General features: G+C 44.6%; 2 protein-coding genes across 11 annotated transcripts in view; one reads left to right on the top strand and one right to left on the bottom strand.

The window, feature by feature from the left end:
- Window positions 1-1,972: 1,972 nt before the first annotated feature.
- Window positions 1,973-7,380, top strand: SRA1 (steroid receptor RNA activator 1). 2 transcript variants are annotated; one of them, XM_077309517.1, is made up of 5 exons: window positions 1,973-2,259; window positions 2,376-2,525; window positions 5,059-5,240; window positions 6,323-6,431; window positions 6,658-7,380. In XM_077309517.1, exons 1-5 carry the CDS (start codon window positions 2,235-2,237, stop codon window positions 6,846-6,848), a joined length of 657 nt encoding a protein of 218 aa, XP_077165632.1. In that variant the 5' UTR covers window positions 1,973-2,234; the 3' UTR covers window positions 6,849-7,380. The 2 variants fall into 2 exon arrangements, with proteins under 2 accessions (XP_077165632.1, XP_077165633.1); XM_077309518.1 differs by lacking the exons at window positions 1,973-2,259; window positions 2,376-2,525 and adding an exon at window positions 2,623-2,876.
- A 2,664-nt stretch (window positions 7,381-10,044) lies between these two features.
- ANKHD1 (ankyrin repeat and KH domain containing 1) overlaps window positions 10,045-25,284 on the bottom strand; it is a 122,710-nt gene continuing 107,470 nt past the window's right edge. For 3 of the 9 annotated variants that reach the window (XM_077309513.1, XM_077309508.1, XM_077309516.1), the window contains 6 exons: window positions 23,623-25,235; window positions 16,523-16,702; window positions 14,668-14,919; window positions 13,038-13,213; window positions 12,036-12,200; window positions 10,045-10,545 (listed from right to left, as the gene is read on the bottom strand). In XM_077309513.1, the coding sequence (XP_077165628.1) occupies window positions 10,486-10,545; window positions 12,036-12,200; window positions 13,038-13,213; window positions 14,668-14,919; window positions 16,523-16,702; window positions 23,623-25,235 (2,446 nt within the window). In that variant the 3' untranslated portion in view covers window positions 10,045-10,485. The remainder of the gene's footprint in view (window positions 10,546-12,035; window positions 12,201-13,037; window positions 13,214-14,667; window positions 14,920-16,522; window positions 16,703-23,622; window positions 25,236-25,284) is intronic. The other 6 variants (XM_077309509.1, XM_077309511.1, XM_077309510.1 and 3 more) reach the window with 6 other exon arrangements.

Genomic DNA, 25,284 nt, shown 5'->3' with positions numbered 1-25,284 from the left:
TTAGACACAGCCAAGCCATGTGCAGATTTGAGGCCACTGCACAGTGTTATTCTGCAGAGGAAACTGGCTCTTTTGTCTCCTGTTTCATCTGCACAACAACCCTGTGCAGTTGGCCTCAAGTCTTTCAATTCAACAACAACCTGTGTGCGAGGCCTTACATTTTTCTTCCCCAGCACAACCCTGTCCAAGTAGCCCTTTCTGCCTGGGGGTATGATCGTTATACTCTGCAGATGAGCTGTAAATCCAGGCGCTCTCCAGGCCACACCTGGAGGTTGGCTACCCCTGGGTTGGAAATATTCCTCTTTGGAGGTGGGACTTCAAAATCGTATAGTGCCTCAGAGTCCAGCCTTCGAGGAGGCCACGGGTGTGCTTTTGGGCCCCAAAAGCACACCTAGCGCCCGTTGTATTTACAAGTACAACCAGCTTGGTTCCTAGTTTAAAATAAAAAGTGGAATAGACTGTACTGCTGCAGCAAGGTTGGACCCTCTCATGACCTTCCCACAACTATTTCCACCAATAGTAGACTTTCCTGCCAGCGAGGAGTGTCAGCCACCCCAATTTCAGGAAAACTGTTCACCAAATTACTCCTTTATATAAATTACTCCTTTATATAGTGAGGAACTACCCCTGTGACCATATAAATAAACGTGTAGTTTTGAGACTCATTCGGGTAGGAAAAAGTAGCATGTAAGAACCAATTCTTCTTCTGGAGGGCCAACAACAGGGCAGAGAGGTTGAAGCCTTCCCATGATGATGCTTCCTGCCATTCGAATGCAGACTGCCTCTGAACGTCGAGGTTCCCTTTAGTGACCATGGCCAGTAGTCACTGAAAGCAATCCTCTATGAATCCCGTGTGGCCATCACATCATGCTTTGGCAGAGAATTCCACATTTTGATCACTCTGCTCCAGCAGAGCCAAATAATGAAAGGGGCTCCTCAGAGGAAGGGGCAGCCAGCAAACCTGATCCAAACCCACAGCCAGAAAGAGGGACACTGCAATGGGGGGCAGTTTCTGAGGAGCCAGCCATGGATCCATAACCAGGTCCCAGTACAATGGCTTCACAGCTCCTCAGCCCTGAGCTGGCAAGAGTCATCTTCAGGCCGCACTCCCAGAGCCTCAAGAACAGCGTAGGAGGAAAATAAGAGGACAGAAGGCCCAGTGCCAGTTTGGCCATGTGGTGCTGGCTCTGCATTGGCAACTGAGGATGAGTGGTTGCAGGAGCGGGGCTGAGGCGGCTGGCAAGTGCTGAGTGGGTTGTCAAAAGTAGCCAGTAAACTGTCCCTTAGTTACTGACCTTGTAGCCCATCTTGAACATATTCTACTGTCTTGGGACTTTGGGCTGTGTTTTGGAATGCTTATTTGGCTCTCCCCTCAGGCTTGCTATTGTGAGTCTGAAGGAACTGGTACTCGGAGAGCCAGCTTGGTGTAGTGGTTAGGAATGCGGACTTCTAATCTGGCGAGCCAGGTTCGATTCTGCACTCCCCCACATGCAACCAGCTGGGTGACCTTGGGCTCGCCACGGCACTAATAAAGCTTGTTCGAGCAGTGATATCAGGGCTCTCTCAGCCTCACCTCCCTCACAGGGTGTCTGTTGTGGGCAGAGGAAAGGGAAGGGGAATGTAAGCCGCTTTGAGATTCCTTTGGTTAGAGAGAAGTGGCATATAAGAACCAACCCTTCTTCTTCTTCAGTAATCTCAGGGCTCTCTCAGCCTCCCCTCCCTCGCAGGGAGTCTGTTGTGGGGGAAGGAATGGGAAGGGGATTGTAAGCCGCTTTGAGCTTCCTTCGGTTAAAGGAGAGTGGCATATAAGAACCAACTCTTCTTCTATTCTAACCAACTCCATGCTGTGTCAGGGAGCAGGGCGCACTCCCTGCGTCAAGCAGCATTTCCTTCCAGGGGCCTCGCGGGGTGCCCTTGAATTCCAACGCTCAAGATGCCCTCCAGGCTCCCCTCCACGAAGGGAGACGCGGCGTGGCTTTCTTTGACCCGCTTCTTTACAGCCCGCCCTCCCAAAGCCTCCGTGGCCGCACGCCGCGCCCGGTCCTGGTCCCCTTCCCGCGAGGGGGTGGGGGGGCGGCGAGGGCCTCCGCTTCCCGGCCGGGCGCCCCCTGCAGGCCCCGGGGCCCGAGCCGGCGACTGGCCCGGCGGCTTGCCTCAGACGGCGGCCCGCTCGTCACGTCAGCGCGGGGCTGAGGGCGAGGCCTGCGAGCGACGGGGCGGCGGCGGCGGCCATCATGGCGGAGCTCTACGTCAAGCCGGGTAAGGCCTGCGGGCGAGGGGGGCGAGGGGGGCGAGGGGGCCGGGGGGGGAGGTCGGGGGCCGGGGGGGGAGGTCGGGGGCCGCGCTGACGGGCTCCGTCTCTTGCCTTCCTGCAGGGAACCGGCAGCGCGGATGGAACGACCCGCCGCAGTTCTCCTACGGGCTGCAGGCGGCCGGGCCCAAGCGGGGGCCGCTCACTCGACGCGCGGCCGCGGCAGGAGAAGACAGGCCGCCGCCCCCGCCGCCTTCTTCCTCCCAGGGGCCAGGTAGGGGCAGCGGCGCGCTCTTCCTCCTCCTCTTCCTCAGCCCCCTTTTGAGAGGGCGGCCTGGCCCGGGGGGGGGGCACGAGAGCCAGCCTTTGTCCTTACGACCCCCTCCCTCGATTCCCTCTTATAGTTGCCAATTTCCAGGTGGGCCCTGGAGTCCTCCCGGAATTGCCCCAGCATCTCCAGGCAACAGAAATTAGGCTCCCCTGGGGAAAGCGGCAGCTTCGGAAAGGGATGGATTTATGGGACTGAGAGGCTGGCAGCCTCCACCTGAGAGCGGAATTACAGCTCCCCTCCAGGCGGCGGAGGTCTGTTCCCCGGGAGAAAATGGATGCTTTGGTGCCTTGTGTGGTACGTTGCTGATAGGGATGCCGGACTCCAGGTGGGGCCTGGGATCCCCTGGAATTACAGCCCCTCTCCAGCTTACAGAGATCTATCCCCCTGGAGAAAATAGATGCTTTGACAGGCAGGCTCCATGGCAGTGCACCCCACTGAGGTTCAGGGATGCCAGCCTCCTGGTGGGACCTGGGTGGGGATCCCCTGGAATTACAGTTCTTCTCCAGACTACAGAGATATGTTCTCCTGGAGAAAGTGGGTGCTTTGTAGGGTGGAATCTATAGCATTGCACCCCACTGAGGTTCAGGGATGCCAGCCTCCACATGGGGCCTGGGATCCCCCGGAATTACAGCCCCTCTTCAGACTCGAGATCCATCCCCCTGTAGAAAATAGATGCTTTGACAGGTGGGCTCCGTGGCATTGCACCCCGCTGATGCCAGCCTCCAGGTGGGACCTGGGGATCCTCAGGAATTACAGCTGTTCTCCAGACTATAGAGGTCAGTTCCCCTGGAGAGAAATGGTTGATCTGGGGAGTAGACTCTGTGGCATTGTACCCTGGGGAGATGTAGTGGTTATTAGAGAACCTGGGTTTGATCCCCACTCCTCCTTCACATGCAGACAGCTGGGTGACCTTGGGCTAGTCACAAATTCTCTCAAGAGCTCTCTGAGCCTGACCTACATCACAGGCTATCTGTTGTTGGCAGAGGTAGCTTAGGTGATCAGAAGCTGGTTTGAGACTCCATCGTGTAGTATACCCCCCCCCCCACAAAGCCAGATCTCCCAGGCCCCATCCCCAAATCTCCAGAGTTTCCCATTCTGGATCTGGCAACCCTCCCATTCATCCCCTGCTGGTGACTAGGGCAGAACACACAACCCTAAAGCCTGTTGAGGTTGTGCCCCCCCCCCCCAAATTCCACTCTCTTTAATCCCAAACCTCCAGAAATCTCCCAACCTGGAGTTGGCAACTTTCATTCCATCTGGTATTTCCTGTAGATCCTTGGTGGTTGTAACTTGTGGACCCCACAATGTTGCGGCTGAGTCAATCTGTATGTGTGGTTAGTCGCCATTTGTACAACTCCAACAGTCTTATCTCAGAGATTCGCATTGTTATCCTACTCTCCCCCCGAAGACCTCGGGGAGATTCTTTTCTGTCTCTCCACAACAACCCTGTGGGCTAGCTGAATGACCTGATATCAGGTTGCCCAGAGACACTCAGGGACTAATCAGACATGAATCATCACTCTGAGAGAGCATCCACACATTCTTGGATGGTTTATTACAGGGGTGGTCAAACTGCGGCCCTCCAGATGTCCATGGACTACAACTCCCGTGAGCCCCTGCCAGCAAATGCTGGATTACAATGATTCACAAAAGGTACTGAGTACCAGACCTTTGACACTCAGTAACTTTTTGGGTTACTTACAGAGGTCCTTCATGAGTGTGGAACAACATTCAAGTATAGCATTGTAATGACCGATAAGATTTTCCAGGTTGTAATCTTTCATGAGTCAAAAGCTTGTCAGATGCCCTGAAAAATCTATCATTACTTTGCTATGATTGGCATTTTGCTCTGCTATTATCATATTGTCACTGTTGATTTTTCCTGGAAGGTACCTGAGAGAGACTGATAGGCCCACCAGGCCTTTCTTGAGAGAAATTTTGAGAAAAATCCATCTGTAGTGCTTTCTGCCTGCTCACTTAGAACCTTATTTGTCTCAGGCAAGTAGTTATGGTAGGGGAGGGGCTGCTTGGTATGCAGAATGCTCCAGGTTCAATCATCTCATCTTGATGGACCAAGGGCCTGATCCAGAAGAAGGCAGTCTCATATTTGTACTACAGTCTGCCAGCTCCTCAAGAGAACAATCTTTCAGCTCTGTTGCAAATGTGGGTCTCTACCAATCTGGTGGATGTGATTTGATTCTGATGAACAGCAGAAAAACCATTCTGTGTAGAAATGTCCTGCTCCTTTTTAATGGTATGTGTGGATAAGCATTGTTTTCATTAGGGTTTTTATGAGTCATAACTTCTCTCTCCTCACCATGTTAGAAAAATCCAGTCTGTCTTGAGCCCTTTCCAGGGTGCTTTCAACACAGTGCATTTAGTAGGCCAAAATGAAGGTGTCACCCCCCCCCCCACTTTGGAAACAAGCCATCTTAGATGTACTCCGGATGATATACTTCTTCCCTTCCTGTTCCAGAAAGTGCTCTTTTTTCACCTGGACCACCAGCCTTTCCCCCAAAGTCGGCAGGGTTGCCCCCTGCTGTTTTGCCAGACCCTTCTCTGAAGACGAACGCCCTTGAGGTTGAAGAGGAGTGTGGTTTGGGGGAAGTTCTGTCCCCCTTGAACGAGGCTTTGGACAACTGCAGGAAATCCGCCAGGGTAAGAAGAGTGATATTGTTTTCCTGTGCACTGATATTTATTATATTTATATACTGCCCTTCTCTGTAGCTCAGAGCGGTAAGTACCATCAAACATGGGGTAGGTACCATCAAATTGCTTCCAATTTACCATGACCCTATGAATTAATGTTCTCCAAAACCTCCTTTCACTGGTAGTCTTGCAAACCCACTGCCTTAGACTTTTCCTAGTGTTACTGTCGTTTCCAGTGTGACCAAAGTACGATAGGCTCAGTTGAGCCATTTTAGCTTCTAGGGAGAGTTCAGGCTTCATTTGGCCTGGGACCCACTTATTTGGTCTTTTGGTGGCCCACAGGATCTGTAAAACTCTCCAACGCCATTTTTACAATTGCCTGCAGAGTCCCCTTTCCTAGCTATTCAAGTAGTCTGTTTGGAGCAGAAGAACTAGCCACAGTTGCTGGTAATGAGGCTAAACAACTCCCTCTACTACATAGGACTGCTTGAGTAGCTAGGAAAGGGGACTGTAGGCAATTTTGAGACAAGGTAGTGGATGCCACCCCAGGATAGTCACCATGGAGGCCCCTAACCTTCCTGTGTGTGTGTGTGTTCTTTTAAAACAGGTTTAAATTAAATGAAATATTCAAGAACATTTCCATTTCAGCTTTCATATGGTAAGCAATTACACTGAACTTTAAGTCTACAGAAAATAGGTTTTATTTGGTGTGTATGAGATGTTCTAAATATAGCAGGTGTTAGGATAGTGTGGTGGGTTGTGTAAATCCTTCATGGCTGCCAGAGTGCTGGGGTCAGACACAGACACTGGGAAGGTGGCAATCCAAGCACTGCTTAAGATAGAAGAAACTTTCATGATGGACACAGAACTGACTAAAGTGGAAGAAAACCAGGTTTGGGGAACAAATGTTTTGTCAAAGAAGCAAGTGGGCAGCACACTGAGAATCGCTGTTTTAAACCATTTTGATGTCTGAAGGAGCCATTTGAAATCATTTGACTTTCCTTCTGAAGAGAGGGGGAAAGTGGTATCTTTGCCACGGTGAACAGCATACAGAGAAGCAGCTTGCCTGAGAAAACTGCATTTGTTTTCAGAAACAGGTTTGTGATGATATCAGCAAGCGCTTGGTAACACTGGAGCAGATGTGGACACAAGGGAAACTCTCAGCTCCTGTGAGAAGAGGAATGAGGATACTAACAGAAGGTAAGCGGTGCAACCAGGATGTATCAACAGCATCCCTTCCTCTTGGTACTTCTCTAGTTATAGAATTTGAAAACCAGAACCCTTTTTGAAATGGAATGTTTGCACAACAGGTGCACTGTACACATCTGTATTTCTTAACCCAACATGTTCCCTGTGGGAGAGCAGGTGTTTGGGAGCCCTTTTTCACTGCCTTTTAAGTTTTGAGGTCTGCTCCTGTTTCTTTCAGAGCTCAAGTGTAAACACTGGGATGCAGCTGATGAAATTCATTGCTCGCTGATGGTAGACCATATCAATGAAGTCAGCCAGTGGATGGTAGGAGTCAAAAGGCTCATTGCAGAAGCAAGGAAATTACCCACAGTGGATCTGACCTTAGAGGAGCAAGAAGTTAGAACCCAGCTGGAGCCAGAACACCAATGAAATTAGGTTGAAGCCAGGCTCCACCAGCAATATAATGCTGGGCCTTGTCTTGGAAGCAACCTGGACCAGTTCCTTTCAAGCTGAAAAACTGCTGTTATTCCTCAGTGTCAAACAGATACCTGTTCTCTGCTATTGACTTGTCTGACTGGCCATTAAGGAAAAGGACTGATTGCTTTCTAGAGCCAGTGAAGGAGGTAAAAAAACGCCCAGGCCAAGTTGTGTAAACTTGAAGAAAGTCTACATGGGGATGCAGCCTCCTTTCAGCACACCCTAATCCCCATACATTCTCCATTCCTCACACAAAACTATTTTAGTGTGTCCACTCGGCAGTGGACACTGTACAAAGGGTTGCTTTGTGATCCCCCTGCACTTATACCTGTGTATTCAAGCAGTGGAATTGACCACAAAGGTGGGGGGAAGTAAACGTTTACAAATCTAAGTAAAATGTTTTATGTGTCCATTAAGAAAAAACCCGATTTTGCAAACTGATGTTTGAGAATCTTAAAAAATAAAAATTTAATGCTGCTAGAGATGTGGAGGCCTGGAAAATAAATACTCTTCCCCTTTGCAGTTTCCCCCCCAGTAAAATGTGGAAATTGAGGGACACTGAAAATATCCATTGCAGTTTTTTAAAGAACAAGAAAATGCGTTGAGAAAAGAGTCTGGATCCAAACTCATTTTTCCAGTGGCAGAATAGAACGTCCCTGCTTTCCCCTGCAGCTTGCAATGATATGCTGCCTCTGGAAGAGGGGAGTTCCTGAAGAATGGCAGGAAGAAGGTCTGCAGCAGGAGGAGGGAAGCAGTGGAAACCACCAATGTCATCTGGATCCATCCCAATGTTTTCAGTTAATGTGCGGTCTGCAAAACTGTCTCAGAATCTACAGCAATAGGTTGCATGTTACCAACACGGGATAATTTTTGCAACAAATTGTATACACAGTTACAATACTATGTGTACATACACTCCTAGTTCAACGATTCAACATTAAGGTTTAACCCAGCATCCAGATACACTTCTAGTCCCATGGGGATAGTACGAGACTATTTCTGTATGTCTTCAGCTAAGTTTTTGCTGTAAGTGCAGCAGTTTTCAGCTTTCTCCCTAGTATTGGGTGTATTTGCTATTTTGCTTATAGAAGTCATTTTTAATTTTAAATTTAGTTATTATTAGTATAATAATGCAAGAAGAGGCTTGCTGAGGACTACTGGTCCATCTACTCCAGCGTCTTGCCTCACACAATGGCCAACCAGTTCCTTTGGAGGGCCAACAACAGGACATAGTGGCTGAGGCCTTCCTCTGATGTTGCCTCCTGGCTCTGTGATTTAGAGGCACAGTGCCACTGAATGTGCAGGTTTCCCTCAGTCACCATGCCTAAGTAAGAACATGTCAAATAGTACTACTTTTATGTTGCTAAAGCAGCAAGTTAAAGCTTGGCAAGAAAGCACTGCCTTTTTTTTTCTCAAAAGGTGACTCTCATGGGATTTCAAAGCTGCCCAAAATTTCACACCTGTGCTCCTTTCCCAGTGCCTGCAGATGCAATGCACCAGTTCCGTTTGTTTTTTCTACACAAAAAATGAACTTTCATTCACCATAAGAAGGAATTATCACATGCACTCAGCCTAATTCAGGAGTATGGCCGCTAATCCTGTATACAATCCCATGGGGTTGTTATCCCCTGGATCCATCCTGCTGTTTCCCTTTTATCCAATGCATTTTCCCTTGGTGCAGGTGGCTTAAGAAGTGCTTATTGCAAAAGCATTTATATGGGAGACAACCTTCTGTGCTTGCATGGATCTTTTATACTTGCTGCTTTATATTTATCCTTATATTATCTATTTTTCAACAGGACAGAGGCACTAGAGATATGAGGCATATAACAGGACAGAGGTGGAGTGGACAAATGATAAGTCCCTACCCACTTGTGCTAGCTGGAGCATTTAAATGATCCTGGTGTTTGAAAACCAGGTCAAAGATAAATTCAGATTGCCTCATCCACTCAGGAACCAAACACAATGCAGAGGTGCAGCCTCACCCTGCATACATCACAGAATTAAGGGCAACTATGCCAAAACACCCTAGATCCTCACTACAACTGAAGAACCTGTTGTAGCAAGGGAAGAGGATCAACATTCCTGTCAGATCAAGCAAGATATGTCAAGAGGTGGAGGATTCTAATCTGGTTTTTCAACTGAGGATTAAGCCACAAGAGAAGTAAATGGCAGGATTTGATGGAGCTGGAGCTTCATATGCTTAGCTGCTGTTTTTATCTGCACACCGTGTTTTCTAGATAGCGGAATCAAGGGATGTGGATAAGCAAGCTCTGCTTTGTCAAGTGGATACCACCCAGAGTATGCAGAGGTTCCTAGGGGTGAACATCTGCCGCTCAAAAAAGGGATCTTCTTGGGTAATACTGCTTGGGAATTAGAGAACATGAAGAAATCCAGTCTATTTACACTGGAAACGTAATGGGTGCAAGGATACTTGCGGAATGGGGAACACCAGTGGGATTCAAAAACAAGGATCATGTTTCTCTGCTTCAAGTGCAGGTAAACTGAATTTTGAATGCTCGGGTTTTGAACCAAACTATCCAAGATCAATTGGCTAAATAAGGGCGTGTCGAGGGGGAACCATGAGGACTTGTTGGAGAACCCCCTATGGTCAACAAACTGTTCTTAATTCCCAGATCTACGGGAAGGGAAAGAGAAGCATGAATCTCTCTCACATGCAAAGATACATGATACTGACTTAGTAGAATTATGAATCTCTGAGGAAGAGTGCTTGCACTCAAAAGCTCCCACCTTGAATAAATCTTTGTTGGTCTTAAAGGTGCCACTGACTCTGATTTTGTTTTGTTATAAATCTCTATTTAGCTTTGAAATATGGAAGAGACTCTAAAGATGCTTGCGTATCTAATGGTGGACAGAGAAACATCTCAGGCTTTTTTAATAGTGAGTAAAGCTAGCTAGAATGTTAACATGATCTTCAACCTTATTTCAATCTGTCCCTTTCTAGTGGATACCTAAACAAGTTCACTGTACTGGAAATCGTATTTAGAGGAAAATTTCTCAAAATCTGAAAAATATATTTAATAATATTAAGTGTAGCTATACAAAAGTATGATCTGGTAATTCTCAGAAATGAGAACCACCACAGTAACAATCTGCAGTATTTCATCTCAAGATTGCCACACACAACTTAATGTTCATCTTTTTATTGAATATTCAGGTAAATATTTCACATTAATACAGGCTACATAAAGTAGAGCCACTATACGACATGAAATTTACTCAACGTTTTTTCCTTTTAAGTATGTAAACAATTATACATGTATTTACCACCCTAAAAGGTTGAAATCATGTAATCATCTAGTTCTCTGCTGCATACAAGTAGCATTCAGTAGTGTTTAGCCAAAAGCACTAGGTTCATCCGATTGAGTTCAAAATGGCTAAACTAACTGGAGAACAGAATCAGTTGAATAGGTAACTCAATTTGTTCTTACACAACAGGCGAACAAGTTTCTCTTGTTACAGCCCACAGAAAAAAATTGCTTAGTTAGGCACATTAAAAAATTCCCAGGTTCTTCCAAGGTCATAGGTTTCTCCAAACAAGGCTTAAAAAGAGGTAGGCCCTCCTAAATCAGTTGACGTATTTGAGGTGCATGTTTCCAATATGAGGTGCCCAGGTGCCAGGCCAAATCTACAGTGGAAGAAGCATCAGATATAGGAAGTTAAATGTCAGGGCATAGCTTACACACCACTACAAAAAGCTGAAGGTTCAAATAAATTCAATAGGACCAAAACCTTAGGTCTGGCTAAAGCCTGGTTCCAATAAAGAGAGGAATAAACTTTAAGGATCTTGTTCTCACATGCACCTGTCCCTTCTGTCAAGGCAGACTCCACCAGCACACATTCGCTGAATCCTCTCTCTTGAGAGGAACCACTTAAGTTCTTGAAATCAGCCACTTGTTTCAGACATCTGACCTGAACAACCAATTTAGACAGTTCTGGTTTCCACCTTAAAAACCTACTGTTTCAATTAGCGATTGGGGAAGGAGATACTCCAAATAAGCCACCACTGGAAAAAAAATTTCGTTTGAAAAATGACTCCAGTTTAACATAAAATTACTTTATTTGTTGAAAAGAAATACAGTTCCAACACAAAGCTACTGGGGTCAATAGTATCTCACCATGTAAACACTAAAGCCCAACAGTAAAACTACTGGGACTGAATTGAACCCCCTCCCCCCAATCATAGCCTCTGCTTAATATTATAAACGTAGTGTTATTTTTACAGTTACTGTGATTAAACCCTAACAGCATAAAAGCTTAACAGCATAACTCAAGCAGCATTATACCTGTCACCTACACTGAAACATTACAGCTGTTAAAGACTTATTGTCTAATAAGTTATTTTCCACCCCATCCTCAAAAACATACAGAATTTGGTCACAAAACAAATCTTTGCTTGAACCAACAGTTCACTTTCAGGGGGTCCAAAATGATCCCAGTTCAGACTGCAAGCAGCAGAGACCTTAGCTACAGCAATTTAGCAAAACTATCATAAAAACCAACGTAAAGAATAAAAATAATTCCTTCAGCGGACATGGGATTATTTAAATACACAACTCTGCAACTAAAAGAAAACCTTGGGAGCTCCACACTTCACTTAAGTAAAGAATATTAAGATCAGCATGTAAATTGTAAATCACCACCAGCGGCATAATTGACCTTGATGTCATCATCTGTGTAATGATATATTGTGGTAGCGGGCAAAATTCAGTATTTTGGGGCCACACAGTGCTTCCATTTTGCCATTTATTCTGGTAGAGTCAATTATAATCCAATAGTGTTCCACAGTTTCCCTTAATTTTTAAGGAAATAAAGGGTGTGTATGTGTGTGCTAAAACAGTGGGACACAACTGACCCCAGTATTTAAGAACACATGAAGTATGAAGTGGTACAGGACTGTTAATATAAATTTTCAGTACTTTTTGGAAGATACCATGCAATTCCATTGGCAGGAAAGGGTAGGCATGCTCTGTAGGTATAAAACTACACCTAAAATAAAACTGTATAGGAAAACATAACATGAGATCTGAAGAACTATAAGCCTGTTGTATAATTTTACTTCTTAAGGCAAAAGCTTGAGACTTAAAAAAAACATAAGGAAGGAATTAATTACTGCACCTGCTGAGCATCAGTACATTCTGTTGAATTTTGGACAACCTTAATCATGGGATTCCATGCTGGGTCTGGAGTATGCAGTCCGTTGAAGAGAGGGCCACCTGGTCCATCAGCTAGTTGGGGATGAGAAGGTATTATAGTGCCTCCATACATGGAAATAGGTAGGGCCTAAAATAGAAGAAGGAAATAGGTTGACAAAGTTTCATGAGTACAGGCCTGTCACCTTCAAAGTTTAAATTAGCAACACGCATCTGCATCTTGTTTACAAGCAAAATCTAATCCCTTTTGGGGCATTCTGGGGACATTTTTCTATCAAAAGTACTTTTTAACCACTTGAAAACATTTTCACAATCCCACCCAAGAGAGGATAGATTCTTGCTCACATTTATATACTGCTTTCCCCCTCCAAATAAATTGCTTCTTTGAAACAACAGATCTGATTCTTCTACAAGAATTTCTGAAAGCTGTAGTAGTTTGTAAGAACTGTCCTCACATACACAACTCCATTTATCAATAGCTGGAAATATATTACACAAGATACTGTGTCCAAATCATTTGGTATGATTCATTACATACCATATAATTATTTTTTCCAGAGAAACTTAAGTTTGCAGTTCTGGAAGGAAGGGCAAAGATGCCTTGATGCTTATGGAGCCAAAACCCAACCCTACCTTCATTTGCAGCAATTGAGCTTAATATATACCTGAAAAATAGCCTTAGGGCAAGCACACTTGGGATAGAAGAACAAACTAGCTGCTAGCTAAAAGGGAAATGTTAGGCTATGCTTAAATCACCCTTCCTCACACTGTTCCAAGGAGTTCACAATGATCCCTTCACCACCAAGCAGTAGGCTGGGGATGAAAAGACAATTACTTGTCTAAAGTCATTCTATCTGCTTCAAAGCTGTTTTATGTGCTGACTCGCATCTTGACTTCCTCAAGACCTAGCTTGTGCACAGCACTGTCTCTTTCACACTTCTAAAATAGGTAAACTCTTGAAACATACTTTAGGGAAATCCACAAAGCTGTTTGGCATAGGCTGTTGGAAAATATTTGAGGGTGCCACTATTCCAGAGTCATCTCTTTCCATTGGCTGATGCTGGGAGAAGGTGCCTGGGTCCGATAACTGCTGATGCACTGGATGATTTCCCATTACAGGCTGGGACCAACCTGACAAGCCTTCTAGAAAGACAACGATACTTATTTAGAGAACAGTTACAAGAACACAAAACTCATCTCACAGACATTAAATACCCTTGCATCTTGCAGATTTAGTTCAATCCATCCAAGTTCACGCAACAAAATGATTATGGAATGAACATGGAATCTCCAAAAGGTCCAACTAACAACTAACAACACAAACCAATTTCAGACCTCCAAGTCTGGGAGTACTCTCAGTCATTCCACCTTGTCACCTTCTGGATATTCTGTAAACATCTCAAGTTAAACATATGATACCCCCCTCTCCCCCACTATCTTTTCCTATGTGGGAGACTCTGGCCAAGCCTTTAGCTTGTTCATTTTTAAAGGAAGAGTCCCATACTTGAGCTGAAACTCATTTCTGATTGCATTGTGGCAATTTTCACTACTAGACAGTATCTTAAGTCTACAGTGATTTAACTCTTCAACTGTAGAAATTGGTGCAAAGTTCCAGTGGGGTTCTCACAAGTATGCAATCCTTTTACCCTAGTGCTTGTCAAATCATGCTACCATTTCCTTTTTAGCATCTCCAATCTCTCTACCTCTTGCTACTACTTTTAACCCAATATACTGGCTTTTTTCAACCTTTTCAGGCTTTTGGGTACCAGGAAGTGATGTTAGCAGGTTATGCCTCCCTGACATGTCCCCCTGGAAGTAAGAGAAGCCTTGGGTGGCAAAGGTTTAAATGGCTGAGCCCCCCCCCCTTCCCATCCCCTCTAGGCCCATTACTGGCCTCTTTAGGAGGGGTCGGAGTCAACCTTCCCAAACAAGGCTAGAATTAAAAAAAAATAAAAAACATATTTCTTTCATATGGTTGGAGGGCACTTTGAACCCCCCTCCATGGTATCATTGAGGGGCCTTCACAGTACAGTATACAATTAATTGTATTGTTTTTTATCAGTTGTTAGCTGCTGCAAGCTGGCAGGCCAGGAGTGGCCTATAAGCATAATAAATATAAAATGAATGAATAAATAAATAAATACTGTGGTTGGGAAACCCTGCACTACATAGTAAATTCCAGTTAGGTCCTTTTATATCAGCTTTCTCCAATCTATTTAGAATATGTCTTCTAAACTTCCATCTGTCACCACATACCACCTTTCATTCCTGCCATGATAATAAAGAATTATACCAATCTCAAGATAGACTCATGTAAAAGTTTTTTGCTTAGCAGTTCCCCCTATTTATGGCCATGTCTGCCATTGCCAAATTATTCTGTGCACAGTGCCTGTTTACTCTATTTTGCAAGCCAGGAAGGAGACTATACACAGGTGTAATGCTTAAAGCACCATTTAAATAATTTCTGCCTTAGCAACGGGATCTAAATGGGATCTCAAGACAGTGTTCCTTTCAGCATTTTCTCTCTCTATTCTAACATAATCCATAAATTCTTATTCATTTCTGTATGAGCATTATGTAAAGTGAAACTCACTCACCTGACACATTGTTAACACCGAATGACCAGATACCACTGTGTCCAACAGGGGCCGTGAAGTTGGTTCCCAAGGGGGTAGGGGTGACAGAACCTCCTTGTCTAATTCTAGCAAGCCTCTCGGTCCCAATAGGCGGAGGCACCTTTCGATCTTGATTCACGCTCCCTGATTTTGGCTGGCCCAAGGTTGAAGGTGCAGAAGCAGCTGAAAGGGGTGAAGATGATCCGGAGGAAACTGATGGAATAGGAGATTCACCTGATGAAAAAACAGTTCTCTTGCTTTATTACACATGAAATGCAGTTTCCTCAACCAGTGCTTTAAGGAGTCTCACTAGGGATCTGATCAATACTTCATCACAAGTAGTTTTTAACTGAAGTAAGTGTGATTTACTCTATCACTGCCAGGTGTCCTCAGCTGATTTCACATACACATGTGGATCAGAGGGCTCCATGGCCAGTCATACACAGTTTAAAGATACTTATAGAAGACCACTGCGGCATGACTGAACTTCAGCCAGGAAAGGTGTAGTTTTCACCTTAGGAAGTAACTGACCACAAATATAAAGCTCAATCTAACTGTCATTCAGCTAGTTTTCCTTTCCTTTTCAACTCTAGGCAAGATTGGTCACCAAGGAGAAAGAAAGGACTGATAAAGGCAAACTGCCAGCAGCAGCTCCTCCTTTTCTGCCTACAGATAGAGGAGCCATCACAATTCCAATACAGAGCTATGCTCTTAACATGTCTCAAAATGCAGAAGCTTTAAATTTCTATGGGAGGAATCCTGTGTAGGTCTACTTAGAAGACACAGGAAACATGCTTAGGATTGCATCCAAAGTGTGTCTTGAATCCGGTCAGCTTTTCCAATCAATTTTACCTTCTGTCTCCTTACTACTGCTCACAATCTGCACAGTTTTTGTCCATGCAGTTCCCCAACACTTTTTTTTTGCGGGTGTGTGTGTGTGTGAAAAGGGATCACGCTCCTCCCATGTTCGCCAGTTGAAAGGCTGGTTGAATCTGACTCAACAACTATCTCATGTTTATGTTTCAATATCCTTAACCTGGGGTGAGGGAGGAGAGATTCATACCCTGCCAAAGCTTAAAGAGGTATTCAAAACCTTAGGTATAAACAAGAGAAGACATGCATGAATTTCCCCTCTCAGCTCATCTTTAAACTAAAAAAACAGCTTTGGGAGAATGAATCTGAGCAGAATTACAGTTCCATGCATGGAGAGCAATGAGAGGAAGAGAAGCATCCCCTTTTCCCCACACTATTTGTCTGCTTAAACTCTCTCAAGGCAGCTGTTGGTTAAAAAAGTGGTGAAGAAGGTACATACAAATATGTGCCAGGTCTAGTTTGCTGTTTTTAAAGCTTTACTATATAACTTAAGAGCCTCTTGTGGCACAGAGTGGTAAGCAGCAGAAATGCTGTCTGAAGCAATGTCCATGAGGTTGGGAGTTCGATCCCAGCAGCCAGCTCAAAGTTGACTCAGCCTTCCATCCTTCCGAGGTTGCTAAATGAGTACCCAGCTTGCTGGGGGGTAAAACGGTAATGACTGGGGAAGGCACTGGCAAACCAGCCCGTATTGAGTCTGCCATGAAAACACTGAAGGGCGTCACCCCAAGACATGACCCAGTGCTTGCACAGGGGATACCTTTACCTTATATAACTTAAAGCAACCAATACATAAATGTAACCACTGTATTTAACTAGATCATTAGTTCCATTTGTTATCAAGCTGCCTGTTTTCCAAGCTGTTGCACTAAAATGACTGTCTCAGTTGTAGTGGCAAAGCACCAGCAAAAGAGTTCAGAGTAACAAGACTTAACAAGTGAGTCAGACAACTGCACAAAGCTCCTACATGAATTTGTAGCACTCGTCCAGGGATGTGGTGAAAAATGTTGTCTGTTGAAGCTGGGAGTCCCAACTGGTGCTGGCCCTTGAAGATAAACCCGCGTTCCTTGAATGTTGGCTGAAAAACCCGTCATAGGTGCTGAAGAGGAGTTTGAGGAGCCGCCGGATGGATCTAGAGAAGGTAAGCCTGAAATTAATACAACTGTGTCTGAGAAAATGACATCACAATATCAGGAAAGCAAACCCTGTTGAGCTTAAGAATGCCACAGCTCCACCCCGTTTTAATGGCTTATGCTCAAAGTATGACCATGAGATAGGCACCTGCCCCTTAACACTGAGCTAGCATTTAATAAAAACTATCAGTGGTACTAGATCAGGGTTACTCATTTTACAGCTCATGCAGAGTCGCATTTGCAATTACCATAAACCAAGAAGCTATATGTCTATTGTATGCCATCTGCACTGCCACAAACACACAATAATTTAAGAGAAGACTATAATAATATATATTTAGACATGTTTATACATGTCTATAAAATATATATATATGTGTCTATATATTTAGACATATTTAAACATATTAGTAACTTTTACAATTACCAGCATACCTCTGCATGCGCTGGGGTTGTGTCTTTGCCACTGCTGAATCCTAACCAGGCCTTATGTATCTGGAGTAAAGGGAAGGGCTTTCTTGTCTGAGCATGAGACACTGTGGCTAAGTAAGGGAGTTGGACTGCCAAGATGTTTGGAGGAAAGCCAGCTGACCATGGAGAAAGGGGGAGTAAAACTACCCTCAGTCACTTCAGCCAGCTTGTTCTTTTCCTAAGTGGCTGCCATAGTGGTTTTACTATCGCCTCTCTGTGGCCTCCCAAGAACCACCTGGGTGCTGAGACATGAGTGCAGAGACTGAGAAAATGTGCATTTTGTATGGGGTTTTACTGGCCAGGAGGGGCCCTTTATCCCTATGCATAACACAAGGCCTGCAGCTCAGAGAGGCTGACAGCTTACCGGTCCTCCTGTGGCAGCAGCTTCAAAATATGAACCATCTGCCATCTACAAGCCCAACTGGGAAGAGGCCTTGACCAGTTTCTCAAAACATTGGTCAAGCATCACATTGGGAAACAGTGCTCAGATGAGGTCTAGGTGGCAATGGAGCCGATTACATTGGGTGTGTTTCTAGAAAATCCCAGATAAATCACTTGTATACCTTTCTTGTCTACATTTAAGAAAGGAAAAGACATATGTTGATAACCTTGTCCTTTACTTAGGTGAAGATGAGGACACTATACATTACAGTATTTTAAGAAATCAACATTATCTACACAATTATCTTCAGGATAAAGTAAAGTAATACCAGTTTCGTCCAATAGTTGCATGTAGTGACTACCACAATGTAATACTGGGACACAGCTATGATTAAAATTCTAAGCAAGAAACACAATCAGAATCACAATTCTGAATACGTTCTTACAATGTGCTGTACTGAAGTCCACCATTCTTATTTGTTTGTTTACTCCTGTACAAGGGTGGGAATGGTTGAAAATTCAGCTGCAGCAAGCATTCTCTATGGTACAACTCAAAAAAGTATGTTATAAGGGAGAACCATCCACACAGTAGAGGGTGTCTTTGCCCTTGGTTCCACATGCATGATCATTTGAATTTTGTGTACTTGAAGGTACACAACTTAACTGAAAAAGTACTATCTGAAAAAAATGAATGTCTTCCTTGATGTCAAATTCATACATACAAGTTATCATTTGATACTGCAGTCAAGTGTTGAGATGCATGTAATAACCAGCTCTTTCAACTTATTCTTCATATTGATATAATGCTAATGGGGCAATCTGCTTTTCAGTGCAAATATGTGTGTATTAATTAATTATTTGATTTACTGATCACCACTCCTGGGCCACTCGTGGTTTGCAATTAAACCCCAATAAAAATGTCAAGAAAATACAGTTACAAATCTCCTGGCAGCATAACGGCCGTAATGGCCTGCCTCCTGTACGCATCACCTGGCTGGCCTTGGAGGGAGGGGCAACTCCTGCCCTAGATGTTGGAAGTCGATTACCTCTACTTCTGCATAAAGCTTCTGCTCTTTTCCACAGCTGTCCTTGTGATTTACAGGACCAAAACAAAATGCATAAAGGACGACAAAGTGGTCCTCAGGTGGAGTGCAAGACTCATTGACACAAACAGAAAAACATCTGACTGCAGCAGATTAATTTGGCTCTATTGTATGACACGAATGAATGTTTCTGAATGGAAAATGGTGCCAGGATGAAAGGTCAAATTACCCTTAGAATCATGGGGGGAAATGCTCTCGTTAACATGGAGATTTATTCAAGGAATGAGCTTTTTGTGTGCACTGTACATTATATCTGAGGACACTGAAGAAGTGTGTGGGCACATGAAAGCTCATATCTTGAATAACACTGTTTTAGTCATAAAAGTGCCACTGGACTCAAAATTTGTTCTGCTGCTTCAGACCAACAATCTGCCGCAATTTGGTTAAAATCGTAAACAAGCTAAGCAAAAATTCAATTTGGTCTATCAATCATAGAAGTAAGGATTGGACAGCACTGACAGGATTATTAGAGATCGTACCAACAATTAACTTGGAGAAAAATCTTTAAACCACATCTGTGTCAATTAGAAGGGCCGACACTGAAAGGAAACCTCACTAGGTAAGTATAAGCAAAGTTATACAATATACAGAATTCAAAATATAATCTCATTCCAGATAAAATTTCAGAGATCAGGCCTGAGAATCATACGGATCACTGATTGTCAAACACAAACTTTCCTTACTGTTGTGCAATCTGATTGAACATTACACAATAACCATGGCTAAATCTAATTTACTAATTTACATGGGGACACCCCAAACCTCTTTTTCAAATGTCTGATTAGAACACATCATTTTAATACTGAGGATTCCGCACTATGGAATGACCAAGGAAAGCTTTCCATTTGTCAGTCCTCCTGCAGAGCCAACACTGCCTACAACATAAAAAAGGCTATTCCCTATATTTTCTTCTGGATGGCTGTAACACTGTACAGTCCTGACAGGAGGTGATTTGGGAACTACCAGTAATTTTCAAGCCGCTGTACAGTAAGTCACATTTCCCCTGGGAAACTCAAGGAGAGACTGCAAAACAGATTGGTCCCAGGCGTTACTTGTTTTGCTTTTTTATGCTCTGATTTCCTGAGATTGTTCCCTCAGCTGCTTAAGTGACAGTTTCATTTCTGGCCCTCATCTTAGTCCTGTTTGTAGGACAGAGCAAAACTTGAGATTATGTTGCAAGAGGGGGATTAGTTTGGGATATTATTCATTGCCCAGAAGTAGCTCTCATTAAATAATCTGTTACCAATCCCTGCACTACACCAACTGAGCTTAGTGTGTTTAGCCTGCAGAGAAGACCTCTAAGAGCCTCCGGGGAGGGTGGTATAAAAGTATGATAAATAAATAAATAAATAAGAGGCGATATGACAGCCATCTTCAAGTACGTGAAAGGATGGCATATAGAAGATGAAGCAGAGTTGTTTTCTGTTGCCCCAGAGGGTTAGACCAGAACCAATGGGATGAAATTAATTCAAAAGAATTTTCAGCTAAGCATCTAGAAGTTCCTGACACTTAGAGGAGTTCCTCAGCAGGCTTCCTCGGTAGGTAGTGGGTTCACCTTATTTGGAAGTTTTTAAGAACAGCCTAGATAGCCATCTGACAGAAATGCTGACTCTGTGAACTCAGGCAGATTGTGAATGGTTGAGCAGATGTTTGCCTCTTGTGGCCCTTTCTTGCATGCCACTTTGGAGTTAGGAGGTGAATTTCATCCAGGCTCAACTGGCCAGGGATGAATGGTTTGTTGGGAGAGCATCATCTGGACATGGAATTGGGAACATGGTGGGTGGGCAAGTAGTTGTGAGTTTCCTGCATTTTGCAGGGGGTTGGACTAGATGACTCTGGAGATCCCTTCCAACTCAAGAAGAACTGATTCTTATATGCTGCTTTTCTCTACCAGGAGTCTCAAAGCAGTTTACATTCGCCTTCCCTTTCCTCTCCCCACAACAGACTTGTGAGGCAGGTCAAACTGAGAGAGCTCTGATAGACCCATTATGCACGGGGGTTTTAGCGCACATTCGGGGTGGAATGGCGGCGACTAAAATCACGGATAACGCACGGAGCCGGCTGCAACTGGCTGCAGCTTCGGTGCATGCCGCTGAAAAAGCCGCGTCAGTGAAACGCGGAAGAAAGCGCAGCTTCCGGGTGAGCGGGGTGCAACCAGAAGCGGCGCCCGGATCGGCGCGTGCATAATTGGTTACTCTGGGTTTTGCCGCCGTCGCGCCCCGCCCCGTGTATAACCGGTATGCGTCGCGTCTTCCCCCTCCGCGTTTTCCATGTGACCCGAAATCGCCGTTTCGGCGGCCGTGCATAATGGGCCATATTGCTGCTTGGTCAGAACAGCTTTATCAGTGAGCGCAAGGTCACCCAGCTGGCTGCATGTGGGGGAGAGGTGAATCAAACCCAACTTGCCAGATTAGAAGTCCACACTCCTAACCATTACACTAAGCTGGCTCTCTGATTCTATTTTGTGAAGTTTTAATTTTGTTCATTAACTTAAGCAGACAAATGGAAAGGCAGGGCATAAATTTAATTCAGGACAGGCTCACATTAAATAACTCCACAAAACCCCAACACCACAGCTGAAGAGTCCTTTTCTGCCCTATGAGTACCCCAGTGGTTCCTAGTCACAGTTCAAAGATGCAAACCCATTAGATCAGCACTTCTCAACCCTCCCACTGCCATGGCCTTCGCCATTGCTGGGAGTTGCGATGGCAGCAGCGGAGGCCCAAAGTGGGCTGTAAGGTTGTGTCTGTGCTGGCGATCATGGCAGGCCGAGGTGGCCAGCGCTGTGGTGTGGAGGGGTGGTGCCGGCGTGCCAGCTGGTGCTGCTGGCCACCTCAGCCTTCCATGATTGCTAGCACACGCGCAACCCTATGACCCCCCTTTGGGTCACCGCTGCCACCAGCGGTTCTCAACCCCTTCCCCTTTGGGTCACTGCAATGGCGGTGGCCTTGGTGACCCCAGTGAAAGGGTGGATCGACCCCCCCTGGGGTTGGGACCCAAAAGGTTGAGACCCACTGTCTTAAATAATCACCTCAGAAAGGTTAGTGAAGAGCACTCTATAACATACATTGCTTTCAAACTCATGGGTCATTAGCTTAGTTGTTTCTTCACTCAGATCTAGAATATTCCTGCCAACTTTTTCCTCAGATCAATAGACAAACCACTGCAGTTTCTATGACATGCACATTTCAAACACCCTTCACGCTGAGCACCACAAAGACTACTAACCAGATAACAACATCAGAAATGCATGCATGAGAGCAATGATGTCCCTGCCCTCCAACTGACCCATCAAGCAAAGCTGACAAAAGGCACTTCAGGTCACTAACACTCTGTTAAAGAGACACTCCAACCTTGATGTAACTGAATACCTTCTCCCAGTACCAAGGACCCCCTCCGCACATTCACATGCTATCTGGATTCCATTTCAATCTGTTCCTCAGGCAGATAAAAGATGAATAATCCACAGAACAGCTTACAGAATGTACAGGAACAATCCCCTAAATCTCTTCCCTGGAACTGCCAGTCAGGTGGAAATAGAAAAATTGAAATGGCTTTGCTGTTGATGTTTCAGCAGTCAGCTGTGTTTATTTGTACTGAAAGGTCTACAAACGCTGTAAGGTTCCATTATTCCTGTCTATTAAGAAAACCTCAGAGCCAAGATTGAGTGTATGGCTTAAAAACCCAAACCTTCCAAAAATCTCCTTTGGCAGAAAACCTGCTGAGCTCCCCATACCAGATGAAGGCAAAAAGTTGTATCCTATCCACCTGCTTAGCTATGAGCAGCACATGATGAAACTCTGCCAATGGAAAAAATCATTTTTAGCTGAGTGGCAAAACACCAACATCAACGTGAACCAAACTCTTTGTTGTATTTGTTTGGATACTTGGTTATATTGTAAGCTACTTTTGTTTTCTGTTAATAATCTTGCCTTCAAACCCATTTTGATTGCTGCTACTTTTGCTTATTTTCTTGCCACCGGACTTTTTTTTTAAAACAATAGTATTGTTATATTGCTGCTGCAATGGTGAAAATACAGTACCAGAAGGAGAGTCAGTGATCATTCCACATAGCTTGGCTAAATGTGATTAGCCTACTCATGTGGTATTTGAAAATGCTTCTCTTCATTTTGATGCAAGCTTGCTTTATACCTGTTACATTCTGACTGCAGCTAATATCAAGAAGGTACAGCTGTTATTTGATATTGCTGGATACCATCAAAGTGTAAAAGTTTTATAGCAAGGCTGTACCAAAAGTGTATTTCTAGACCGCCACAGATAATTATGGGCATTGTTTTCATAATTCCATGTCAGAGGTATGGTATGTGCACAAAAATGATGCAATTTTCAGAGAGTCCTGTGCTAAGCAAGTAGGAGGCTCTCAATGCGCACCTACAACATTAAGTACCAATTCAAATTGTCAAAATATTGATGGGATGGTTTAAGAAGGATTCTTCTAAAGGACAATAAAGAATGTTAGGCATGCAGAAAAGCACACACATATGTACTGTGATCAATTTTGTCATTATTCAAGCTGTAGTTTTTTTCTTGTTTCATTTTAACAGAAGCTGGATTCTGTTAGGAATTCTGTTATGAACAGGGTGTCCTGTGTTCTGTAGATCCCCCAACGCCTCTGCCAAGTAAGACAAACAGAGGCAAACAAAAAGACTTGAGTAATAATTCTGAAAACGTTAAAAAAATTAAATATCTGGGACTAGAACTTAAAGGCTCACATTCTTTCACTATTCCATGGCAGTTAGTGGACTCTGGCACTGTATGTCAACTTCCAATAACTGATTTCTATCACCCCCAAGCTGTCACACAAGTAGAAAGAATAACCAAAGACTCACCACAATTTGTGCTCTCAAATCCCCTTGGACTAAGATCACTGAAGCCCATTGTCTGAGAGTGTATGGAAAACAGCCATGCAAGCAACACAATCACCACCTTCTTTCTCACATAGAACTGTAGCAACTCACCTACAGGACTAGTTGAAACCCTCTGAGAAGGAGGCCGAAATCCTGGCGCCTTGGAATTATCAGAATGCACATTTTCCATATGCCCCAGCACAGAGTTACTCAAAAACGTAGACTGGACAGTAAATGATGGGTCTGCTGCTGCTCTTGTGGACAGTGGACAGTCTCCCCACCCTTGATTAGCTGGCACCTGGTTGCTATCAAAAAGACTACTAAAGTGATTGAAGAGTGTTGCTGGCCCAAAGGTAGGAGGCAATGATTTGTTTGCAGGGTTAATATGCATCTGAGAACCGTTCATAACGTTCATGGGCGAAGAGAGCTGAACTGCCGGAGGTGGACCTTGAGAAGGCGTTAAAGGAACTGCGTTTGTAACAAAAATAGACTGAGGTTCTTGATGTAGGTTTGCATTTGGTACAACTGAATAAAATGAACCTCTGGGCTGCATTCTGTGAGAAACTCGGGGTGCTGGTACAGCTAACTGAGGTAAGTTATTATTGTCCTGATTATCTGTAGCAACTGATCTAGGCGAAGCTAAGCTCAATGGAGTGGGTTCTGAACTGGAAGAAAAAGGCATAGATATGGGAGGACTTAAATCAGACATACTGGTTGGCAGTGTCTCATCTTGGACATTATTTGGAGGTGCAGGACTGCTGGATGTGCCCGTTTCTAGGCTGCCTGGATTGCTGTTAGCCGAGATATTGCCACTGGCAGCAACTGATGATGCGCATGCATTTCCAATCGATTGTTCAGGGGTCGATGCCTTTTCTTTGGGAGTTGGGGCAGGAGGAACGGCGTCCGTCTTAAGTGCAGATGGCTGTGCCTGTGGAACGCTAGCAGGTAGAAACGTCGTGGGAACATGCCCAGTATTTTCAGATGCCGGTGAAGCAGAAGGCAGTGTGCTACATGTAGTTGTCACAGTTGAGATCGCTGTCGTCATGGTACTGGTTTTAGGAACGCAAGCAAACAACTGCTTTCTGACCGACGAAGGAGTCCGGTTACTTGTCACGCACAGCGGCTGGGAGGATGCGACTACTGAAGGGATAGTACCAGGACAGCTAGCAGCAGCCAAACCCGTAGACTCAGATTGCAAAATATTGCCGTTCTGGTTACCTACGCGACTTGAACTGTTATGCTTTGGAGAGCTATTTGTGCTGCCTGGGTTAACTGGCCTCACTGGGAATGGTCCCCAAGTATTTGGAGAGTTTGAAAATGTTCCTCCAAACTGGGCCATAGGTAAGCGAGGGTGACGGATTTGTTGCATAGTTTGGGCAGCCAATAAGGCAAAGTGAGGGTGCGAATAAGCTAAGGGAAGAGAGACCGGAAAGGAAGAGCGCACGTTTGCTGGGACGTTCTTGTTTAGTTTGTTAGCAGACTGGAAGGTAGAAAGCGTTGATGACTGAGAGGTGACGAGAGATGGTGCTCCAAGAGGAAATGAGTTTTTGTTTGAAGCCGAAGCAGTACTGACGCCGGATGAAAAATTTGAATGGATTGATTTGGTGCTGGAAGCGGGTGTTCTTATGTGGGTCTTAGGAATTAAATCTTCCAGTTCCTTTGCAGGATCCTGAATGAGGGCATTAATAAGTTGTACTGCATACCTTGTTGACTCTGTTCCACCTCTGAAAAAGAGAAGGAGGCGTCACCTCTGGAATCCAAGTCTCAGTTCAG

This window comes from Paroedura picta, chromosome 14 (genome assembly GCF_049243985.1).
Source record: "Paroedura picta isolate Pp20150507F chromosome 14, Ppicta_v3.0, whole genome shotgun sequence".
NCBI lineage: Eukaryota > Metazoa > Chordata > Lepidosauria > Squamata > Gekkonidae > Paroedura > Paroedura picta.
This window is presented reverse-complemented; position numbering and strand designations above follow the sequence as displayed.